The 16,496-nt window shown below is 41.3% G+C and overlaps 1 protein-coding gene across 1 annotated transcript; it reads right to left on the reverse strand.

The window, feature by feature from the left end:
* Positions 1 to 515: 515 nt before the first annotated feature.
* On the reverse strand, positions 516 to 12,486 carry LOC123729604 (histamine N-methyltransferase). Its single transcript, XM_045704963.1, has 7 exons — positions 12,355 to 12,486; positions 11,846 to 11,993; positions 11,557 to 11,609; positions 7,789 to 7,896; positions 6,147 to 6,277; positions 2,751 to 2,844; positions 516 to 1,887 (listed from the first exon to the last, which is right to left on the reverse strand). The coding sequence occupies exons 2-7, from the start codon at positions 11,980 to 11,982 to the stop codon at positions 1,526 to 1,528; spliced, it is 885 nt and encodes a 294-aa protein (XP_045560919.1). The 5' UTR covers positions 11,983 to 11,993; positions 12,355 to 12,486; the 3' UTR covers positions 516 to 1,525.
* Positions 12,487 to 16,496: the final 4,010 nt, after the last annotated feature.

A 16,496-nucleotide genomic window follows, 5' to 3' on the forward strand; every position in this document is an offset into this window, starting at 1 on the left:
GAATCTCAAATATAAAATATATTTTGATTTATTTAACACTTTTTTAGTTACTACATGATTCCATATGTGTTATTTCATAGTTGATGTCTTCACTATTATTCTACAATGTAGAAAATAGTAAAACAAAGAAAAACCCTTGAATGAGTAGGTATCCAAACTTTTGACTGGTACTGAATATAATATCTTTGTCATGTGAGTGCTCTATATAAAAGTACCATGTATTTAAAATGTATATGTTAATAAAAAAAAACTGCTAAAAATGTGTAAAAAATTATATGGAGGATGTGCTGTTTCTGTGTGTTAATGTATATGTGCAGGTGTTCTATTTTTTTAAATTCCAAACCTTTTCCTTGGGAATAAAAAAAAAGTTGGAAGGAAATTGGGTTGGGAAAGAGTTGAGTTATTGACTAGACTGGTGGGTGTCAGGGAAAGAGTTGAGTTATTGACTAGACTGGTGGGGGTTGGGAGTGCATGCGGTTGGTCGGTCTGCCTGAAATTTGATATAGATGTCTTAATAAAGATAATCAAAAGTCTTTGTACTTTATTATTTTAAGTCTTGTTCATTTGTTAGGCTATTGGTTAAAGGTGCAACACAATATTGATTATTCAATTGCCTTTCATGTAGTTCAGTTTTATCAATCACTTAAACATATTTAATAATTATCTCTTATCTGGCTTGATGACTGTGGGCATTTTTGCTTACTTTTTGTTGTACTAAATAGAGACGGCTAGAAGGGCCTTGCGTCATATCGGCTTGTGCAGAAATGCAGGAAATTTGCTTTACATGCCCAAAATAATTCTGGGGGAGGACACCCCGCCATGATATGTCCCTCCCACTTCTAAAACCAAAGTAGCGTCCCCCTAAAAGAAACTGTGTATCATGTTTTAGGTTCTGATGTGTTGTTAAAGTGAGGTAAAACATTGTTTTCACATGACAAACATTATTTGTGATGGATGAAATACTGACTTTATACACTGATTATACCAAACGTTAGGAACATTTTCCTAATAATGAGTTGCACCCCCACAGAACAGCATCAGTTCATCGGGGCACACTCTACAAGCTGTCAAACGTTCCACAGGGATGCTGGCCCATGTTGACTCCAATGCTTCCCGCAGTTGGCTGGATGTCCTTTGGGTGGTGGACCATTCTTGATACACGTGAAAAACCCATCAGCATTGCAGTTCTTTACACGAACAGGTGTACCTGGTACCTGCTACCATACCCCGTTCAAAAGCACTTAAATCTTTCATCTTGCCTATTCACCCTCTGAATGTCACACATACAAATCCATGTCTCAATTGCCTCAAGGCTTTAAAATCCTTATTTAACTTGTCTCCCCCCCCTTCCTCTACACTGATTGAAGTGGATTTAACAAGTAACATCAATAAGGGATCATAGCTTTCACCTGGATTCACCTGCTCAGTCTGTCATGGAAAGAGAAAGTGTTCCTAATGTTTTGTATATTCAGTGTTTATCAGTGATACACATTGTTGCTACAGCCTTTTGAGATCTATTCCTGTGTTACTGTAGAGGGTCAACCACCAGCACCTCCAGGGTGTTATTGAAGATGACCCTCCCATCTACCTCCTTGCTACAGTCTGGGGTCATCAGCAGGTCTAGAACTCCTCTCTTCAGCTCAGGAGGAGCAGTGGCACTGAAGTCTAACACCTCAGTCAGGAAGTCCAGAAGCATTTCTCCTCTCTGGTCCCCCTCAGTGAAACACTCTGTGATGTCCATCTGAGACGGCAGCTTGTAGCTCTGGTAACTCGTTGTCTTAGAGTCCAGGTAGGCTTTAATATCACCTGTAGTCACACACTGACTGATCTCTGTGTTACACAGCTGGGTCCTGAAGGTCCTCCACAGCTTTCCCCAGCCACTCTCATCTACAGACATTATACACATTATAACCTCCCATAGTAACAGAACCCCACAGTGTCACCACCACATATATGCTATTAAATGACTTAGTTCTAATAGTAACTCATTATTAATTAGTTGTAACATGTAATTCCATGTTAACTACCTAAAGTAAGTATAACAGTCATTGTCCATGTGACAAATAAAATTAGATTATTTTTTATTTGGGCTGCAATCTGAGGTGCAGTTAACTAATGAATTGATCCTCTGCAGAGGTAACTCTGGGTCTTCCTTTCCTGTGGCGGTCCTCATTAGAGCCAGTTTCAAAATAGAGCTTGATGATTTTTGCGACTGCACTTGAAGAAACTTTCAAAGTTCATGAAATTTTCCAGATTGACAGAGCTTCATGTCTTAAAGTAATGATGGACTGTCGTTTCTCTTTGCTTATTTGAGCTGTTCTTGCCATAATATGGACTTGGTCTTTTACCAAGTAGGGCTATCTTCTGTATACCACCCCTACCTTGTCACAACACAACTGATTGGCACAAACACATTAAGAAGGAAAGAAATTCCACAAATTAACTTTTAACAAGGGTTGGTCAGGATCCACGTGTACGAAAAGCATGTTTGTACACGTGAAATGCATTCCAGGTGAGAGAATGCCAAGAGTGTGCAAAGCTGTCATCAAGGCAAAGGGTGGCTACTTCGAAGAATCTCAAATATATTTTGATTTAACACTTTTGGTTACTACATGATTCCATATAAGTTATTTCATAGTGTTGATGTCTTCACTATTATTCTATAATGTAGAAAATAGTAAACAAAGAAAAACCCTTGAATGAGTAGGTGTGTCCAAATGTTTGACGGTACATGAACTCAACTGACTCACCAGACACCAGAATTATGAGTAGTTTTCCATTCCTGTCCAGGAGGCTCTGGTAGAATGTGACTGTAGCACCTGGATCCTTCACGTAATACAACATCTGGATGGAGTACAGGGGAACTATCATGTTATTGTGATATAAGACTGAATATGATGAAATAAATACACTGAACAAAAATATAAAAATGCAACATTTTCAAACATTTTACTGAGTTACAGTTCATAAGGAAATTAGCCTATTGAAATAAATAAATTAGGCCCTCATCTGATCTATGGATTTCACATGACTGGGAATACAGATATGCATCTGTTGGTCACAGATACAGTACCTTAAAATAAAGGTAGGGGTGTGGATCAGAAAACCAGTCATTATTCAGTGTGACCCCCCCATGCAGTGTGACACATCTCCTTCACATGGAGCTGGTCAGGCTGTCGATTGTGGTCTGTTGAATGTTGCCCCACTCCTCTTCAATGGCTGTGTGAAGTTTCTGGATATTGGCGGGAACTGGAGCATGCTCTCGTACACGTGGATCCTGACCAACCCAAACATGCTCAATGGGTGAGTATGCAGGCCATGGAAAAACTGGGACATTTTCAGCTTCTAGAAATTGTGTACAGATCCTTGTGACATGGGGCCATGCATTATCATGCTGAAACATGAGGTGATGGCAGCGGATGAATGGCACGAAAATGGGCCTCAGGATCTCGTCACGGTATCTCTGTGCATTCAAATTGCCATCGATAAAATGCAATTGTGTTCGTTGTCCGTAGCTTATGCCGGCCCAAACCATAACCCCGCCGCCGAGCAAGGGACACTGTTCAAAACGTTGACATTAGCAAACCGCTCACCCGGTACAGTTGAAAAAAGGATTAATCCGTGAAGGGCACACTCCAGCGTGTCAGTTGACATCGAAGGTGAGCATTTGCCCACTGAAGTCAGTTACGACGCCCAACTATAGTCAGGTCAAGACCCTGGAGAGGACGACGAGCACGCAGATAAGCTTGACGGTTTGACAGTTTGTGCAGAAATTATTTGGTTGTGTAAATCCACAGTTTCATCAGCTGTCCGGGTGGCTGGTCTACGACGATCCCGCAGGTGAAGAAGCCGGATGTGGCGGTCCTGGGCTGGCATTGTTATACGTTGTCTGCGGTCGTGAGGCCGGTTGTACATATTGCCAAATTCTATAAAACGACGCTGGAGGCGGTTTATGGTAGAGAAATTAACATTCAATTCTCTGGCAACAGCTCTGGTGGACAATCCTGCAGTCGGTGTGCCAATTGCACACACCCTCATAACTCATAACTTTACATGTTGTGTTTATATTTTTGTTCAGTGTAGCAATGTATGGCACATATTGTAGTATACACACTATCCCCTATATACAGTTGAAGTCGGAAGTTTACATACACCTTAGCCAAATACATTTAAACTCAGTTTCTCACAATTCCTGACATTTAATCCTAGTACAAAATCCCTGTTTTAGGTCAGTTAGGATCACCACTTTATTTTAAGAATGTGAAATGTCAGAATAATAGTAGAGAGAATTATTTCTTTCATCACATACACTCATTTGGTAGCATTGCCTTGAAATTGTTTAACTTGGGTCAAACATTTCAGGTAGCCTTCCACAAGCTTCCCACCATAGGTTGGGTGAATTTTGGCCCATTCCTCCTGACAGAGCTGGTGTAACTGAGTCAGGTTTGTAGGCCTCCTTGCTCGCACACACTTTTTCAGTTCTGCCAACAAATTTTCTATAGGATTGAGGTCAGGGCCTTGTGATGGCCACTCCAATACCTTGACTTTACTGTCCTTAAGCCATTTTGCCACAACTTTGGAAGTATGCTTGGGGTCATTGTCCATTTGGAAGACCCATTTGCGACCAAGCTTTAACTTCTATGGGCTACGTGGGACGCAAGCGTCCCACCTGCGGTACACAGCCAGTGAAATATCAGGGCGGCAAATTCAAAAACAACAAAATGTCATAATTCAACTTTCTCAAACATACACTTCTCCTTGATGTAACCACATTGTCCGATTTCAAAAAAGGCTTTACAGCGAAAGCAAAACATTAGATTATGTCAGAAGGTGTACCCAGCCCAAAATAATCACACAACAATTTTCAAAGCAAGCATATGTCACAAAAACCCAAACAGCTAAATGCAGCACTAACCTTTGATGATCTTCATCAGATGACACTCCTAGGACATTATGTTATACAATACATGCATGTTTTGTTCAATCAAGTTCATATTTATATCAAAAACCTGCTTTTTACATTAGCATGTGATGTTCAGAACTAGCATACCCACCGCAAACTTCCGGTGAATTTAATAAATTACTCACGATAAATGTTCACAAAATACATAACAATTATTTTAAGAATTATAGATACAGAACTCCTTTATGCAATCGCGGTGTCATATTTTAAAATAGCTTTTCGGCGAAAGCACATTTTGCAATATTCTGAGTAGATAGCCCGGCCATCACGGGCTAGCTATTTAGACACCCACCAAGTTTGACCCTCACCAAACTCAGATTTACTATTAGAAAAATTGGATTACCTTTGCTGTTCTTCGTCAGAATGCACTCCCAGGACTTCTACAACAAATGTTGTTTTGGTTCGAAATAATCCATAGTTATATTGAAATAGCTCTGTTTTGTTCGTGCGTTGAGGTCAGTATCCAAAGGATGACGCGCCGGCGCATTTCGTGACAAAAAATGTCAAAATATTCCATTACCGTATTTCGAAGCATGTTAAACGCTGTTTAAAATCAATTTTTATGTGATTTTTCTCATAAAATAGCGATAATATTCCAACCGGGCGACGTTGTATTTGTTCAAAGAGAGAAAAAAAAAATAATAATTGTCCTCTCGTGCACGCGTGCTCCAGTGTCAGTGTTCCCTGCCTGACCACTCACAAACACTCCTGCTGTTTTTTGCCCAGAGACTGCAGAGCTCTCATTCCACTTTCTGGCGCCTTCTGAGAGCCAATGGAAGCCTTAGAAAATGTTACGTTACAGCAGAGATGCTGTATTTTTGATAGAGATGCCCTAGAAGGACAACAAATTGTCAGACAGGGCACTACCTGCATGGAATCTTCTCAGGTTTTGGCCTGCCATATGAGTTCTGTTATACACAGACACCATTCAAACAGTTTCAGAAACTTTAGAGTGTTTTCTATCCAAATCTACTAATTATATGCATATTCTCATTTCTGGGTAAGAGTAGTAACCAGTTTAAATCAGGTACGTTTTTTTTATCCGGCCATGAAAATACTGCCCCCTAGCCCCAACAGGTTAACAAGAAATTTGTGGAGTGGTTGAAAAACGAGTTTTAATGACTCCAACCTAAGTGTATGTAAACTTCCAACTTCAACTGTAACTCCATCTGGGTAGTTCTACCTGTATCATGTGAATGAAGTCCATCTTCTTGGTCAAATGGTTCTCTCTCCAGTGCTTCTCAAACTCAGTGGCCGTCATCTTGTTCCAAGTGAATTTAATGTAGTCTAGGTTTGGTTTCTGGGACACCAACACTACACAAGATAAAGATATATGAAGTAACAGTACATTCATATAATTACAGAGCTAATCATCCTGAACCATATACCCGTATAGAGGTGTAATCATCCTGAACCATATACCCGTATAGAGGTGTAATCATCCTGAACCATATACCCGTATAGAGGTGTAATCATCCTGAACCATATACCCGTATAGAGGTGTAATCATCCTGAACCATATACCCGTATAGAGGTGTAATCATCCTGAACCATATACCCGTATAGAGGTGTAATCATCCTGAACCATATACCCGTATAGAGGTGTAATCATCCTGAACCATATACCCGTATAGAGGTGTAATCATCCTGAACCATATACCCGTATAGAGGTGTAATCATCCTGAACTATATACCCGTATAGAGGTGTAATCATCCTGAACTATATACCCGTATAGAGATGTAATCATCCTGAACTATATACCCGTATAGAGATGTAATCATCCTGAACCATATACCCGTATAGAGGTGTAATCATCCTGAACTATATACCCGTATAGAGGTGTAATCATCCTGAACCATATACCCGTATAGAGGTGTAATCATCCTGAACCATATACCCGTATAGAGGTGTAATCATCCTGAACCATATACCCGTATAGAGGTGTAATCATCCTGAACCATATACCCGTATAGAGGTGTAATCATCCTGAACCATATACCCGTATAGAGGTGTAATCATCCTGAACCATATACCCGTATAGAGGTGTAATCATCCTGAACTATATACCCGTATAGAGATGTAATCATCCTGAACCATATACCCGTATAGAGGTGTAATCATCCTGAACTATATACCCGTATAGAGGTGTAATCATCCTGAACTATATACCCGTATAGAGGTGTAATCATCCTGAACTATATACCCGTATAGAGGTGTAATCATACTGAACAAAAATATAAAATGCAACATGTAAAGTGTTGATCCCATGTTTCATGAGCTGAAATAAAAAAGAAATCCAAAAATGTTCAATATACACAAAAAGCTTATTTCTCTCCAACTTTGTGCACAAATTTGTTTACATTAATGTTAGTGAGCATTTCTCCGTAACCAAGATAATCCATCCACCTGACAGGTGTGGCATATCAAGAAGCTGATTAAAACAGCATGATCATTACACAGATGCACCTTGTGCTGGGGACAATAAAGGTCACTCTAAAATGTGCAATTTTGTCACACCACACAATGCCACAGATGTCTCAAGTTGAGGGAGCGTACAATTGGCATGCTGACTGCAGGAATGTCCACCAGAGCTGTTGCCAGAGAATTGAATGTTCATTTCTCTACCATAAGTCGCCTCCAACTTCGATTTAGAGAATTTGGCAGTATGCCCAACTGGCCTCACAACCGCAGACCATGTGTAACCACGCCACCCCAGGACCTCCACATCCGGCTTCTTCACCTGCGGGATCGGCGTTGCATGTTGCATTTATATTTTTGTTCAGTGTATATACCCTAAGAGATAATTTAGTATGGTTATATATACCCTTATAGAGGTGGAGCTGCTGGGCGCTGGGTTCCACCACCTGGTTGTCCACGGTTACTGCAGGATGCTTCAGATGCAGCTGAGAGAACATCTCAAGGTCAATCTCACCTGAGGAGAGGACAGGTGATGTTGGTAAAATGAGAAACACATACTGTAGGTCTCACCTGAGAACAGCTGAGACAATCCTACAGGTATGTCTCTCTCACCTGAGGAGGACAGCTGAGACAATCCTACAGGTATGTCTCTCTCACCTGAGGAGGACAGGTAATGTGGACTGTACAGTATGTATTATGTTGTGTATAATGACCAGTGTCTAGTTTTGTATACAGCAGTACTGTGTGTTTAAATCCGTCAATGTCCCTCTTCGGGACATTAAAGTTCCTCCTATCTATCGTATTATAGGAAGAGAAACACTGTGCGGGAATGAGGGCTTTTCTACTAGATACAGATTCAGAGCCCGTGAACTGAAAGTAAATCAGAGTCCTCATAGTTTCATTGGTTGGATTGAAACTTGATATAGGAGTAATGGAAACATTTCTTGAGCTGCTTGGAAACCCAGGAAGAGACTCACTCTGCTTGAAAACCCAGGAAGAGACTCACTCTGCCTGAAAACCCAGGAAGAGACTCACTCTGCCTGAAAACCCAGGAAGAGACTCACTCTGCCTGGAAACCCAGGAAGAGACTCACTCTGCCTGGAAACCCAGGAAGAGACTCACTCTGCCTGGAAACCCAGGAAGAGACTCACTCTGCCGAAAGACTTGTGAAAGGTGACATTGAGGTGAATGAGTATCTGACGGTGAATGAGTATCTGACAGCTGGATAGAGGTCGACAAGATGGAGAATGATTACAAGTGTTCAACAGTGCAACAATCAAAAAATAAATGTGATCCTAATCAGGTATGAAGCAAATATCAAAAAGTGTTTGTCTTCCAAACATAAAGCGTAAGATCTACAGGAAGTTTCAAAGTCATGTCATTTTATCATAAAGCGTAAGATCTACAGGAAGTTTCAAAGTCATGTCATTTTATCATAAAGCGTAAGATCTACAGGAAGTTTCAAAGTCATGTCATTTTATCATGACTAATCATGTCAGCTACCCAATAAGTAAATCATGGATATCAGTGATCATTTGTCATCAGTTATGATTAGCTGAAATTAGTGGCTGCTAATTACTCCACCTGGTATCAACATTGGTACCCCTTTTACACCTGTGGGAATTGGCCTATGGATAGGGCTGAATTGAAATGTTTCTTACAGAAGAAATATGAAACGCATAACCATGGTAGCAATTGAAAGGAAACAGTTTGGAGATTATGGGAAATGTATTAGACCAAAAGGTGAGGAGAAAACAGTTCACCTGACACCAGACTCAATCCAAACATTATACTGTTGATTTTATGTGCATTTTACATTTAATGTTCTTTGCGCCACATTTGTTGATAATGACATCTGAAAATACTCTGGATGCATTCAGTAACATGATCAGAATATGTGGGGTAGGTACAACATAAGAAAAAACAATGACAAGGGTTTGAATGAGAGGACTAACTAGTGTCTTGTCGTGTCTTTGGCTATGCCGGATTTAAGTGAAATGACATGCTATTCTATAAAATCCTTTCTCTGTAATTAATATTACCTGATTAAGCTAATCATGTAAATGTAATTAACTAGGAAGTCGGGGCACCACGGAAGAACGTTTATAGAGCCGTTAGCTGTTAGTAATATACAGCTATGCTATCGTAAATACAGAATCTTATGCATTCTAAATTACCGCCCATTTGGAAAAGGAAAATGCAATAAATATTTACTCTGAGCTGCGCTTCGGTAGATTGGTCGTAGATGCTGGCCGGGTTGGCCAAGAGTAACCCTAACCCTCTTTTGGTAAATTGGATACGTTGTAGTATCTTCGTCGTGTGTTAGACTGGATCCGTCATCCGTCCTTTCCTAGCCCACGTCTACAGCGGCCGCTGCTAACTCAACGGCTAGGAAGTATCACTTCTGTAGTGAATAAGTTCAAAGTTTATACCATTCACAACCAAAGCTCACGCCGAGGTTGGCTTAGTTCTGTACTTGACATGTGTGTCCTTGTAACGCAGAGGCTGCAGACCTCACGTAGTGGAACTCCTGAAGAACATTGGTCATTGTCTTATATAGTGGCGAGGGGAGGAGGGTGTGTTTCATCGTTTATAACCCCTGTCTCTTCACAGGGGTGGGCCACTGATCAAGCAGGGCACTTTCCTTATGAAAACCCAATTCTCTCAATTGGAAGCTAAAATTACATTTAATCTCCTAACAAACAATTTCAATATCAAACATTTCAATTGCATAACAATTCCATGTGACTCTGATAACTAGAGGGCGTATACTTTCCCAGGTACAGTTTATGTCGTCCTGTCATCAGTCATAATGTCTCAGATGACAACCGAACTGACATCCATACTCATTTAGTTCCAAAGCATATTTCCAACTGGTTTTATTACCAAAATATGGTTCCTTTTCCCCATTTGTTTGATGTTCCCAGACTCTCTATATTTAACAAAGGCTATTCAACAGTCCTTCAGTAGGGTCAGAGAGAGAGGGGAAGGGAGAAAGGTATTTATGGGGGGTCATAAACCTTACCCACAGGCCAACTTCATGACAGTCTCCAAGTGGGGACACACCTCTCCACTGTGTGCTCAGTTCCTAAGTCATTTCAACGTACCTTTATAACTCAAAAGAAGAGGATTCAACTAAAAGGTACTTTGAGCACTTTGAGCCGTTGAGGAACTAAAGCAAGCACACTTGTAGTTGTTATGTTTGAAACAACGCTGCATCTCCACCATTACTGTTGTTTACACAATCCAAAAACAGTCCATTATAAATCCCAATCTGGGTCAGCTGGGAATCATTTGAAAGCCTGTTCTATTGCCAACATGAAAAGCTAAGTTCTAACATACGATAATACAGCATTAAGCTTTCCCAATGCAATTCAGGGAAACAGGTCACCATTTTGGTGCGAACAGAAAGTAGTCGAGTACATTCAGGTGTGTGTTCAGCAGAAAATTCTCTTCACAATAAACAAATATAGGCTCCTTCTGATCAGAACAACCCAGGGTTTGACGCCATGTCATCTTGTAAACTGTACATCAAGATAGTGATCATAAACATTGACACTGGATACCATTTGAGTTTGGCTTGCTTATAGGACATCAAAGCGGTAATTATTATAATCCTCATCTTTCTAAATGCATAGAGTCCTCTTAATGTACAGCAGTTCACTCAGACAACAAGAAATGCACCAACGTTGCCCAAATAGCGGGAGGGATGGGGGCAACTTCTTGCCACTGGAGGTGCTCAAGTTCAGAACGATGGACGGTCAAAACCCATACAGCAGTATGAAGCGCAGAGACAGAGCTCTGACATAACTTAGGTAGCCTAGCGGTTAAGAGTCTTGGGACAGTAACCAAAAGGTCGCTGGTTCGAATCCCCGAGCCGACTAGGTGAAACATTGTTGATGTGCCCTTGAGCAAGGCACTTAATCTTAATTGCTCCTGTAAGTCGCTCTGCATTTGATTTGATATGTGTCTGCTAAATAATGAACATGTATAGCATGTTACTGTACAGTCACTGGTAACTGCATTCCAATCTAGGCTTTTATCAGTGCCCAAATCAGCCATTTTCAACCCTTACAATTGTAGAGGGTTAAACAATGAGTAAATATTTGAATTTGCTCAACAAATGTTTATCTATGATAGTTTAATCCTTTGTGACACCATGGTTCTTTCTCACCTGCTCCACTTCCAACTCCCATCATATTAAGGTTGGCTTTTCCCTCTCCAATGCTGGGGAAGAAACAGGCAGGGCAATGTGCTTTCAGGAAAGGTACTAGTACTACCATGAAACATATACTGTGTAAGATCCTCAGACTTAATTACATCCAAAGTTATGCCCTTGTGATGTTCTGTCTAACATGGGGTTATATCCTTGGAATTGTAGCCATAATTGGGCTAATATGTCAATACTGTTACCTGGCTAGTATATCAGAACTGTTACCTGGCTAGTATATCAGAACTGTTACCTGGCTAGAATGTCAGGCAGGATGCCATGGATAAAGTCCTGCATGCACTTGTGTTCAGAGGAGCGCTCCAGGAACAGCTGGAAGGACTTCAGGTATCTGTCATCATCCTCCACCAGACTTCTCATAGCACACGACATGGCTAAATGGTCTGTCAAAACAATCACAACTTACTATCCTTTCACAGATGAGAATGACACATATGTATTTATATAAAGTCAGTTCATGTAAACATAAGCAGTGCTAGTGCAGGAATATAGTGAGCCTGTGAGTTTATTCAACTGGAACTACTGTTAAATTGGCATTCGGCCTGCCTTGTCACAGCTCTCAATCTGCATTTCTCAACAGACAGTTTTGTATGAACATAGCGTGGCTGGTAAAGACAAACAAGGCAAAGTTTACAAAATCGATTTGAAAATTACTCCCAATTGTCATGAATTCTACAGATACAGTTTGAAGTATGTAGTTTTACAATATTGTATCTACATTAAAAACAATTGTTAAAAACTCACTTTCCTTTCAAGACGACTACAGAATCACTCGTAAGTCATGTGTTTTGACTAAAACAACGCAGCACAGCAGAGTAATGTCTTGTGACTTAAGCAACGCAGCACACCAGTGGCACGGAAGAAACCCCTCCCTCTGTATTTTTTTCCTTTGTGGAAAAGGAGAAGGCTGATCCTTTTAAAGCTACAGCGTATTTTATTTCCAATGATGATACATGCATCTGCCTTAACACACATTTTAATCAGAGAGAACAAAACATTGGACAAAACATGTGAGAATGCACTTTGTTTCTAACACCTTAGTAATTCCACTAGCTAATCAAGTTCTTGATGATTAGAGGAGTTAAGTGCTGGAACAAAAGCCTGCACACCCTGTGGATACCCAGGCAATCTGCCTCACTGTTCATCCTCTGAAAACCTCCTAAATATTCATTATCTTCTTGCTTTTCACTCAAAACAGTCAAACCACATTAACATTTATAAAGTGATTTGTCTGGTGTAACAGATAAATCATGATTAAACTGAAGTCTAGATCTCCTAGCTGTTCAGAATTAGGTGATGCCTGAGAGAGACTGGACTAGACTGAACCAGATGAATTAGTTGTGACAAAAAGCTGTGTCCAGTGCTGCACATCTGGGTGGCCCTGACAATAGTGACAGTCTTAACCAGATGAATTAGATTAAACAAAAGATTTAAACTGCATTTCCCCCTTCACTTGAAAAGAGATTGAAAATAACAGTGAGGCTATATGGCAATCCATGCAGCGCTTATAAGGCTGTATCCATCTGCAGGGTCTGGCCAATCACCTTCAACTAGTGTTTCCATCTGCAGGGTCTGGCCAATCATCTTCAACTAGTGTTTCCATCTGCAGGGTCTGGCCAATCACCTTCAACTAGTGTTTCCATCTGCAGGGTCTGGCCAATCATCTTCAACTAGTGTTTCCATCTGCAGGGTCTGGCCAATCATCTTCAACTAGTGTTTCCATCTGCAGGGTCTGGCCAATCATCTTCAACTAGTGTTTCCATCTGCAGGGTCTGGCCAATCATCTTCAACTAGTGTTTCCATCTGCAGGGTCTGGCCAATCATCTTCAACTAGTGTTTCCATCTGCAGGGTCTGGCCAATCATCTTCAACTAGTGTTTCCATCTGCAGGGTCTGGCCAATCATCTTCAACTAGTGTTTCCATCTGCAGGGTCTGGCCAATTATCTTCAACTACTGTTTCCATCTGCAGGATCTGGCCAATCACCTTCAACTAGTGTTTCCATCTGCAGGATCTGGCCAATCACCTTCAACTAGTGTTTCCATCTGCAGGGTCTGGCCAATCATCTTCAACTAGTGTTTCCATCTGCAGGGTCTGGCCAATCATCTTCAACTAGTGTTTCCATCTGCAGGGTCTGGCCAATCATCTTCAACTAGTGTTTCCATCTGCAGGGTCTGGCCAATCATCTTCAACTAGTGTTTCCATCTGCAGGGTCTGGCCAATCATCTTCAACTAGTGTTTCCATCTGCAGGGTCTGGCCAATCATCTTCAACTAGTGTTTCCATCTGCAGGATCTGGCCAATCACCTTCAACTAGTGTTTCCATCTGCAGGGTCTGGCCAATCATCTTCAACTAGTGTTTCCATCTGCAGGGTCTGGCCAATCATCTTCAACTAGTGTTTCCATCTGCAGGATCTGGCCAATCATCTTCAACTAGTGTTTCCATCTGCAGGATCTGGCCAATCACCTTCAACTAGTGTTTCCATCTGCAGGATCTGGCCAATCATCTTCAATCAGTCATTACTGTTCAAATCCAGACATAAAGCTCTATAGAAATTACGTAAACCATATCACTACTGAGGAAGATGGATCTCTCAGATATCCTAGTTCAACCCAGGAAATTGATTTGTTTTGCTACAGAATAGTCTAATGAAACTTCCTGTTATCCAGGTACAGTGGGGGTTGAGGACAAGGTTGAGGACAGAGGGTTAGGGTTGTGTTTGTTAAGGAATCCACTAGGTCGATCTGATGCCTTCAAGCTAATGCAGAGACCAGGGGGAGGGTTGCACTCCGCTTGCCGAATGGGGGAGTCGAGGGGTCCGGGCACAGATCCGCCCAGGTTGTAGAACCCTATAGTTGCTCACTTTAGTAGAATTGGTTTAGGTGTCTTCATCGTTGGTCTTTCGTCCGTTTTAACCTGGTTAGGGCTAGGGGGCAGTATTTACACCGCTGGATAAAAAACGTACCCGATTTAATCTGGTTACCACTCCTACCCAGTAACTAGAATATGCATATACTTATTACATATGGATAGAAAACACCCTAAAGTTTCTAAAACTGTTTGAATGGTGTCTGTGAGTATAACAGAACTCATTTGGCAGGCAAAAACCTTGAGAGATTCCTTTACAGGAAGTGGCCTGTCTGACAAGGTGTCGTTCTTCTTGTCTCTGTTTATTGAAGAGTGAGGATCTTAGCTGTCCCGTGACACTTCCTACGGCTGCCATAGGTTCTCAGAAGGCGTCAAAAAGCGGAATCGTGGCTTTGCAGGCTCTGGCTGAAAAAAAGCAGCGCGTTTGGGTAGTGGCTGGTTACAGTACTGTGAGACTCAGGCTTCGTGCCCGCGTCGACCGAAAGGTTTGTTTTCTTTCCTCTGTTTAGCTAAATGGACAGTCCCGGTCGGAATATTATCGCTTTTTTACGAGAAAAATGGCATAAAAATGGATTTTAAACAGCGGTTAACATGCTTCGGAGTACGGTAATGGAATATTTAGATTTTTTTTGTCACGAATTGCGCCATGCGCGCGACCCTGATTTACCATTTCAGATAGTGTCTGGGACGCACGAACAAAACGCCGCTATTCGGATATAACGATGGATTATTTTGGACCAAACCAACATTTGTTATTGAAGTAGCAGTCCTGGGAGTGCATTCTGACGAAGACAACAAAAGGTAATCAAACTTTTATAATAGTAAAGCTGATATTGGTGAGTGCTAAACTTGCCGGGTGTCTAAATAGCTAGCCCGTGATGCCTGGGCTATGTACTTAGAATATTGCAAAATGTGCTTTCACCAAAAAGCAATTTTAAAATCGGACATATCAAGTGCATAGAGGAGTTCTGTATCTATAATTCTTAAAATAATTGTTATGCTTTTTGTGAACGTTTATCGTGAGTAATTTAGTAAATTGTTAGCGAATTCCCCGGAAGTTTGCGGGGGGTATGCTAGTTCTGAACGTCACATGCTAATGTAAAAAGCTGGTTTTTGATAAAAATATGAACTTGATTGAACAAAACATGCATGTATTGTATAACATAATGTCCTAGGGTTGTCATCTGATGAAGATCATCAAAGGTTAGTGCTGCATTTAGCTGTCTTCTGGGTTTTTGTGACATTATATGCTAGCTTGAAAAATGGGTGTCTGATTATTTCTGGCTTGGTACTCTGCTGACATAATCTAATGTTTTGCTTTCGTTGTAAAGCCTTTTTGAAATCGGACAGTGTGGTTAGATTAACGAGAGTCTTGTCTTTAAATAGCTGTAAAATAGTCATATGTTTGAGAAATTGAAGTAATAGCATTTCAAATGTTTTGAAAATCGCGCCACAGGATTCAACTGGCTGTTACGTAGGTGGGACGAATTCGTCCCGCCTAGCCCAGAGAGGTTAAGTCCAGGTAGGGGGTGAGGTTAGGGTTAGGGGTTAGGGGTTAGGGATAGGGTTAGAGTGGGGGTTAGGGTTAGGATAAGGGTGGGGTTAGGGTTAGAGTAAAGGTTAGGGGAGTCCTTCTATTGATCAAGGTGTCAATGGTGGTGAAAAAGGGCCACCAGAGAGGAAGTCGCCCACGGAACCATCCTTCATTGCTGGTTGGCCAAGTGTCACTCCGTGTCCGTCAGTCATTGGGTCCTAGATGTTTTGGTTAGTCAATACATTTAAGAGTAATTCCCTTCCAGGATCCTTACTCTGAAGTGATTGCCATTGATTCACATCTAGCTGGTGCTGTCGTGGCGTGCTTGGTGTAGGATCAGGCAACGCGATTGAGTTGCGTACGCTGTGCGGGTCTGGTGTCTCAGTTGCTTGCCATGTGTCCATACCAATACGGTCTGTCATTGAGTTTTTGTGGTTTGAGCAGACAAAAACCCAGAAGGTGAACCTTCTCTACGGTTGTCATGCA

This window comes from Salmo salar, chromosome ssa21, assembly GCF_905237065.1.
Source record: "Salmo salar chromosome ssa21, Ssal_v3.1, whole genome shotgun sequence".
Taxonomy (NCBI): Eukaryota; Metazoa; Chordata; class Actinopteri; order Salmoniformes; family Salmonidae; genus Salmo; species Salmo salar.